Source organism: Pygoscelis adeliae, unplaced genomic scaffold, assembly GCF_000699105.1.
Source record: "Pygoscelis adeliae isolate BGI_AS28 unplaced genomic scaffold, ASM69910v1 Scaffold142, whole genome shotgun sequence".
Taxonomy (NCBI): Eukaryota; Metazoa; Chordata; class Aves; order Sphenisciformes; family Spheniscidae; genus Pygoscelis; species Pygoscelis adeliae.
In genome coordinates this window covers 1,398,540-1,406,454 of record NW_008824247.1, presented here as the reverse complement: position 1 = coordinate 1,406,454, position 7,915 = coordinate 1,398,540, and the positions used below count along the sequence as shown (strand labels likewise).

At 37.9% G+C, this 7,915-nt stretch overlaps 1 protein-coding gene across 1 annotated transcript in view; it reads left to right on the top strand.

Moving 5' to 3' along the window:
* Positions 1-7,915, top strand: part of ATM (ATM serine/threonine kinase) — an 85,796-nt gene that overhangs the window by 61,926 nt on the left and 15,955 nt on the right. The window contains 4 exon segments of the mRNA XM_009335266.1: positions 4,380-4,499; positions 5,520-5,737; positions 6,501-6,708; positions 7,658-7,771. Of these exon segments, the coding sequence (XP_009333541.1) occupies positions 4,380-4,499; positions 5,520-5,737; positions 6,501-6,708; positions 7,658-7,771 (660 nt within the window).

Here is a 7,915-nt window from a genome sequence, read left to right as displayed (position 1 = left end):
CGGAAGAGTAAAAGTGAGAAAACTCATGGGTTGAGATAAAAACAGTTTAATAATTGAAATAAAATAATAATAATAGAAGAAGAAGAAGAATATACAAACGAAGTGATGCACAATGCAATTGCTCACCACCCGCCGATCGATGCCCAGCCAGTCCCCGAGCAGCGGCTCCCCCGGCCAGCTTTCCCCAGTTTATGTACTGAGCATGACGTCACATGGTATGGAATGTCCCTTTGGCCAGTTTGGGTCAGCTGTCCTGGCTGTGCCCCCTCCCAGCTCCTTGTGCACCTGCAGCCTTCTCAGTCGGTAGAGCATGGGAAGCTGAAAAGTCCTTGACTAGTGTAAGGACTACTTAGCAACAACTAAAACACTGGTGTGTTATCAACATTGTTCTCATCCTAAATCCAAAACACAGCACTGTACCAGCTACTAGGAAGGAAATTAACTCTATCCCAGCCGAAACCAGGACAACCATAAATTTGTCCAGTCACTTTTTAAATCTGTGTAAGCTTTTAATATCCAAGAAAACCCTGCAACAAGGAGTTTCACAGCTTAATTCCCACTGTTTTAAAAACCACTTCCTTTTGTTCGTTTTGAACCCCCTATCTTCATTTGATGTTAGTTCTGATCTTGGAAAAAACACCAAACACATGTTCCCTATCTCCATTCTCCATAGTGAGGTAACTTTTTATAGTTACACTTCCAAACAAGAACAACTGTTTCACAGTCCACTGTTGTATACAAGAAGTCTTCTTCCCCCTCTCATGCATCACTTAACATTTATATTTTGCTGGTAATTTCACCAGGTTTTTTTCATTCCATTTATTGTCCTGTATTGTTTGTCTGCAGTTCTTCAGTCTGTCCTTGTTTTTATCACCTTGAATAACTCAATATCATCACCAGATTTTGTGTTCACTGCTCATCACCTTCTCAAGATTAATATCTTTTGAACAGCACAGATGACTGGATCTTTGGAGGCTTTTCATTGGTGACCTAACTCCACTGTAAAAAGTGGCCCGTTTATTTCTCTTTCTGTTGCCTATCTTAGTTCTTTATCCATCCAAGAATCATGCATTTTATTTCTTGCGGCTTAGTTTCTTCAAAAGCGTTTTGTAGAACCATGTCACATGACTGTTGGAATCTGTTGGAGTAGGCTGAATCAGACAGATCTTCCTTTGCTTGTTGAGTTCTTCAAGAAGTTCCGTTGAGTTGGGAAATGGGATACATCTGAGGATCCTAAGAGAGTTGGCTGACATGTCAAAGCCACTTCTGTATCATCTCTGAAAGGTCATAGAGATCATCCATTCCTGATGACTGGAAGAGGACAATCGCACCCATCTACAAAAAGGGCAAAAAGCAAGATCAGAAACTACAGAGCAGTCAGACTCATTTCAGTCCCTGGGAAAATTACAGAATGGGTCTTTAGGGAAGCTGTTGCCATGCACATGAAGGAAAAGAATCATAGAATCATAGAATAGTTTGGGTTGGAAGGGACCTTTAAAGGTCATCTAGTCCAACCCCCAAGAAGGTGGTTGGGAAAAGCCAACAGAAATGCACTATCATGCTTGACCAACCTGATTGTTTTATGTGATGAAACAGTTTGCCCAGTAGACATGGGACAAGCTGTGGATGTCATCTACCTTGATTTTAGCAAGGCATTTGACATAGTGTCCCACAATTTCCTTCCTGACAAGCTGGTAAGATACAGACTGGATAGATAAGACCACAAGATAGATGGAAAACTGGCTAAACTGCTGCGCTCAAAGGGTGGTTGTTGATGATTCAAAGGCAGCCTGGTAGCCAGTCAGAAGTAGAGTTCCTTAGAGTTTGTCATGGGGTCTGATACTATTTTTACGACTGAGATCTCTATGACAGCACTGAATTTCCTCACCAAATCAGCAGATAACAGCAAACTGGAAAGAGAGATTCTGGAAGGAAGAGCCACCAGTCACAGAGACCTCAATAATTTGGAAGATTGTGCCAATAGGAATTGCATGAGACCAGTGGGAAGTCCTTCACCTGGGATAGAAGAGTCTCAAGCAGCATTACAGGGAGGGTCTGACTGGCTGGGATGTAGCTTTGCCAAAAAGGACCTGGCAGTCCCAGTGAACAGCAAGCTAAAATGATACAACAGCGTGCCCTTGTAGCAATGAAGGTGAAACATGTCCTGGGCTGCATCACCAAGAGCGTAGCCAGTAGATTAAGAAGTGTGATTATTCTACTCTATTTGGCACTTCTTAGCCCACACCTGAAATAACGTGTCCAGTTTTGGTCTACCATTCAAGAGAGACATTGAAAAATTGGAGAGGGTCCAGCAGAGGGCCACCATAATGATTAGAGGGTTGGAGAACTTGGCAAAGGAATAAAGGTTCTAGGGATTGGGTTTTTTCAGCCTTAAGAAATGAAGGCTTAGGGGGATCTAGTTACAGTCTTCCAATACCTGAAAGGTAGTTATAGTGAAGATGGAGGTAACTCTGCTCACAGAGGTGCACAGTGAAAGGGCAAGAGGCAATGGCACAAGTTGTTTCAAGGCAAGTGCCATCTGGATAATACAAGAAGAAAATTCTTCACCACTAAACACTGTGAACAGTGTGCCCAAAGAAGTGATGGAATCTCCCTTGCTGGAAATGAATAGTCAAGACTCAGTTTAGGAGAGTCCTGGAAAACTTAATCTAAAGCCCTGCTTTCAACAGAAGGTTGAGCCAGATGGTCTCTGTAGGTTCCTTCCAGCCCTGACTTTTCTGTCATTCTACGATGTCCTTTTACAAAAGCTGTTCTGGCTTTTCTTCATATTAATCCATCTGTTCTCTTTGTGGGGTTTTTTTGCTAATTTGTCCACTTCTGATAAGAGTCTTACTGACCTGTGCTTCCCTGGAACTTGTTAAAATACTGATGTCACATCTGCCACCTGCTACATATTAAGGCAGTTTTAAGCAATAGCTTTTATACCTCTTTTAGTAGTTCAGTTATTTAATCTGTGAATTGCTGTAGACCTTTCAGAAAAATACATTCTGATCCTGGTGAGTTGATAGTTTTCATTTTGTCCATTTGTTCAGTAGCCTTTGCTGTTGACATTTCAATAGCAGACAGACCTTTGAATCCCTCATAAAGAAAGGTTTTGCAGTGGGACTCTTCAAGCTCCTCCACAGTGAACACAAATGCAAATAATTTAAATTTTCTGCTTATCTTCTCAGAGTGCTATTTGTTTTATAACTCTCTTGTCTTTTTATCAAGTGGACTGTCTGGTGGCTAACTGCTCCTAATATGCTTAAAAAATGCTTTGTTATTATTTGTTGAGTCTTTTTCAAGTTGTTTGGGTTTTTTGGACAGCCTGATGGTGGGTTTTTATTTTTTTATTTGACAGGATATTTTATGACTTTTTTTTTTAAATAAATTTTCTTTTTCACTTTGACAAAACTTCATTTTGAGTACTGATGTGGTAAAAATTCCTTCATCATCCTTACCCTTGTGTTTAGCTATGATGGCTCTCTTTGGGTATTTTTTGGAGGGTAATAAACATTTGCTTTGAATCCATATACATTATTAAGGAATATCACATTTCAGAAAAGCTGGAAAATTTTGGGTGAAGTTCTCTGTACATGTCAGAGCAAAATCAAGAGTTGCTGCTTCCCTTTTGATTTTCATGATTACTCCATGAATCAGTTGGTGATGGCCTCCAAAAATTCAGTTGTTCTCTCACCTTCCAGTGTTACATTTACCCTGTCCACGAAAGGAGGTTTTGTGTTTTCACAGCCTATGATATCCTTCAGTATTTCACAGTCAACGTTGCCATCTTGATCAGGTGGTCTTTAATATGTACCCTATACTAAAAGTATTTTGGAAACTTGTCCTACTATACAGTTAAAGCTGAGCTTCCAGTCTGGAGGCAAGTCCTTTGGAAACCTGCTCCATCATCTTCTCAGAGCACTTTTAACCAAGTTTCCATGTAGAGGTCTGTCTGAAAAATTTAATGATCACACATAGTTATTGCAATTCCTGAATGTTTCCTACAGAGTGTACTATGGTACTTCAGACTAAATGGGGATGTCAGAAAATACAATTCTGGAAACATGCTGTGAATTTATGTAATTTTTATTACATTTTGTCATTGGTTTATTCTGTTTTTCATTGTTCAAACTGTTAGGTATTTAAAAATATGTGCTCTTCTTTTCTATAGAATGTGAATGTGATATAAGGTTATTGACTACTGTAGATGTGGATGGTAAATGACTCTGTAGATACATTACATGTAATAGGCCCAAGTGACTGAATTATATTCAGGGTTTAAAAGCTTTATAAATTGCCTACCTCATATGTAAAAAGTATTTTTATTTGGTGCCTTCCTCTTTTTTCTTTTTTCCCCAAAACTTGCTTTCTGAAAGGTTGAGAATGATCCTCATCTGAAATTGGTGTATACAGAGTGTCTGAGGCTATGCGGAACCTGGTTAGCAGAAACATGCTTGGAAAACCCTACAGTCATCATGCAGAAATACTTAGAAAAGGTGCATCCAGTCTTTGAAATGTGCAGTCTTTGAGATGATGCTGTGCTAAAATATGTTGTTAAAATGTCAAGTAAATTTTACAATGCAGCCTTTATTTTTGTGGATTGAAAATATGGATTCTTATAAAAATGTTATCATTTCACATAGCATTGTATAAAATTGTAATCTTATAAAATATTCAGAATATGGCTTTAAAGAATTCATAGTGAAACTTCTGTGTAATATTGGCTTAAAAGTTCAGTGATAATGACTGCTAGTCCTGTTTCCCTTTCCTGTTTCACCCCATCCTCTCCTTCTCAGGACAGATCATTCACTTAACATGTTTTCAGTATGGGGATTGTATTCGCAACAGTCTCTTTCCAGGTGCTGGAAAGTCTTGTACTAGTGTTTCAAAGTACTGTAATTTTTTCTAAACTCTTAGTAGTAGAAACATTTTTATTAATACTTTCCTACTCTGCATGTCTTTATTTCATCCCAATTTGTGAAACTCTACATAGTTGCTTTTCTCTGTTAACTCTCTACACAGTTTCTTCACTCTGATGATTAAACTTTCACATACAATTTCCTTCTCTTTTTGGCACTTTTTGGACTGTCTTCTATTTTTTTCTCGCCATCTTATGATATAAGGGTGTAAAACTATTGTAAAACTTCATGCTTAGTTACTCTAAAAGATAGCTGTAGGAGACTCCTGTATGGTTATTAAAGCTGTTTCATACAGGATAATCTTTTTGACTGTTTGTACTGAAACACTCCTTAAGGATCAAATTCACTTAGGAGAAGAATATTCAGCCTGGTAGGTTTTATTTTGTATGCATATATGTTCCATCGTAGGCAACATTAAATAACCTGTTCGAGCAGATGACCCTGCTTGAGGGGGAGGGTTGGACAAGGTGACTTCCAGAGGTCCCTTCCAACCTCAACCATTCTGTTTTTCTGTGATAATAGAGTTTAATCAAGTATTATGCAGCACTATTAATATGATTATCAGTCTTACCATCATTATTGTAACTTCCCTTTTAGGCTGTGGAAATTGCTGCAAGCCACAGTGGAGACAGCAGTGATGAGCTGAAGAAAGGAAAGATGAAGGCTTTCCTGTCTTTGGCTCGTTTCTCAGATAATCAGTACCAGCAAATTGAGAATTACATGAAATCCTCAGAGTTTGAAAATAAGCAGGCATTACTGAAGAAGGCCAAGGAGGAGGTTGGCCTCATAAGGGAGTGCAGAGTTCAGACAAATAGGTGAGCGTTCAAATGGAGAGATGGTTACTATGGATCCATCAAAGGCTCCATCTTTACTAATTCTCTGTCCCTCTGGGCAAGTGGTGCAGCATGGGTCACATCTCTACAGCTCAATTTTTCCTTCTCTTCACAAAATAGTGGCCAAATCTGTAGTGCTTATTGCAAATAGTTTCTGAACTGTGCCTGAACATGGTCTAGGAGAGTGCTAGATAGCATGGGCCAAAACTAAGCCAAGGAGTGTTACAACAGTTCAACGGTATGGATGATCATGGGCCAGAATTCACATTTATTCCCTGGATCTGTTTAGTTTATTTGACAGAGAAAATGTTACAGAGTAAAAAATAAATGTTGGAGATTTTTATCTATCACACATTTGGTGAAAATGTAGAATTCATCTTAATACAGAACTCTTAAAGATTTAGTAAGAGCAATTGCAGAAAAATTTGAACTTCAGCAGTTGGAAACCGAAGTTCTTAAACAGTGATCTGTACTGGATACTCACATTTACACCAGTATTGAGATTAAACCATAAAAAAAGAAAAAAGACACTAACTGAAAATTTACTTAGAGTGGGGGGTCTGTGTGGACATACACCAAAGAAATAGCTCCCACAATTTGGTTTCTCAGTTTTTTATTTCACTGTGCTTGTACATACAAAAACAAGTAAAAAAATGTTAAATTAGTAAGCAAGAGAAGTAGGGACAGCTTTGCTTGTAAGTTCATTGAGAGATAATTTGTTGTTTAAAAATGTCTGTTCACATAGATATACAGTGAAGGTTCAGCGAGAACTTGAACTGGATGAATGTGCCATACACGCCCTAACTGAGGATCGTAAACGTTTCTTGTGTAAAGCAGTGGAGAACTACATCAGCTGTTTACTAAGTGGAGAAGAGCATGACATGTGGATCTTCCGACTCTGTTCCTTGTGGCTTGAAAATTCCGGAGTTGATAGAGTCAATGAAATGATGAAGGTATATGTCTGCTGTTGCTTTTTCTTATTATGCTTTGACATTAAATTATCCATCTTTCTTCTACTTCTCCTCCCGTGTTTCTAGAAGATGAATTATAGTGCTGTGCAGTATGCTTTCCTATTATCTCCTTAACTTTTCCCTCAAAATTCACTTTTTTCAGTCATTATTGCTCATCAGTTAGTTTTTCATCAGAGAGCGCTGTAATTCTCAATGCATTTTAGTTTAACTTAATTTAATTTAGCAGTTTAATTTGACAAGTCTGTATGATTGAGCATATCTCATGATCTTTCACTGTTGTCACCTTGTTCTTTACATACCTGGGATACTACCCATCTCCAACATCCTTTAGTACGTTATTCTAGTTTATATTATATATACTTTTAGGTGAAAGGATGTGCTTTCAGATAGTCTTTATAACACAGTAGCCAGGGACCAGTAAAGTTCTCATTTTCAGGCTCGTTCTATCGTTTCTAGGATCATGCAGGAAATGTGTTAATTCTTACCTGAATGATCTGTTTATAACAGAGATCTGTATAATTTAATTCTTTGCTTTGCGTTATAAGTAACTTTGAAAAATACAGAAGTGTTCCTTTACTCATATTTTTAACACACAATTGTTTCTTGTCTTAAACTAATTATTATTTTTTTTTAATTAGGATTGTCTCTTGCCACAAAGAATCTAGAAATGAATTCTGAATCAATCTTTCTAAGCTCTGCTCTAATAGAACAGAAAATAGTAGTTTTCTTATGAAGGACTTGTAGCATTCAGGAGACATGGACCAGGATGATGTGATACTCACTGGACTTTCCATTTGATCACACAGCAATGATTACTCTCAGTTTAAAAAAAAAAAAAAAGGCAAAATTGCTAGCCCTTACCTGGTATTTTATGATTACAATTTTTTGTGGTGTTTAGTACAGCTTTCTAACTGAATTTTCTCTACTACAGAAAAATGCAGAGAAGATCCCTTCATACAAGTTTTTGCCTCTGATGTACCAGCTGGCAGCTCGGATGGGAACCAAGATGATGGGTGGTTTAGGATTTCATGAAGTTCTGAATAATGTAATTTGTGCTTTTCGTGTCTAAAGATACCTTGATTGGCTTAGTAGTGCATACTTCTAAACAATATGTATCTTCCTTTGTGCAGTTACAGCTAAATGAGTTATGTAGGTGATAAAGGTGTATTAAAAATGAGTGATGCAGAAT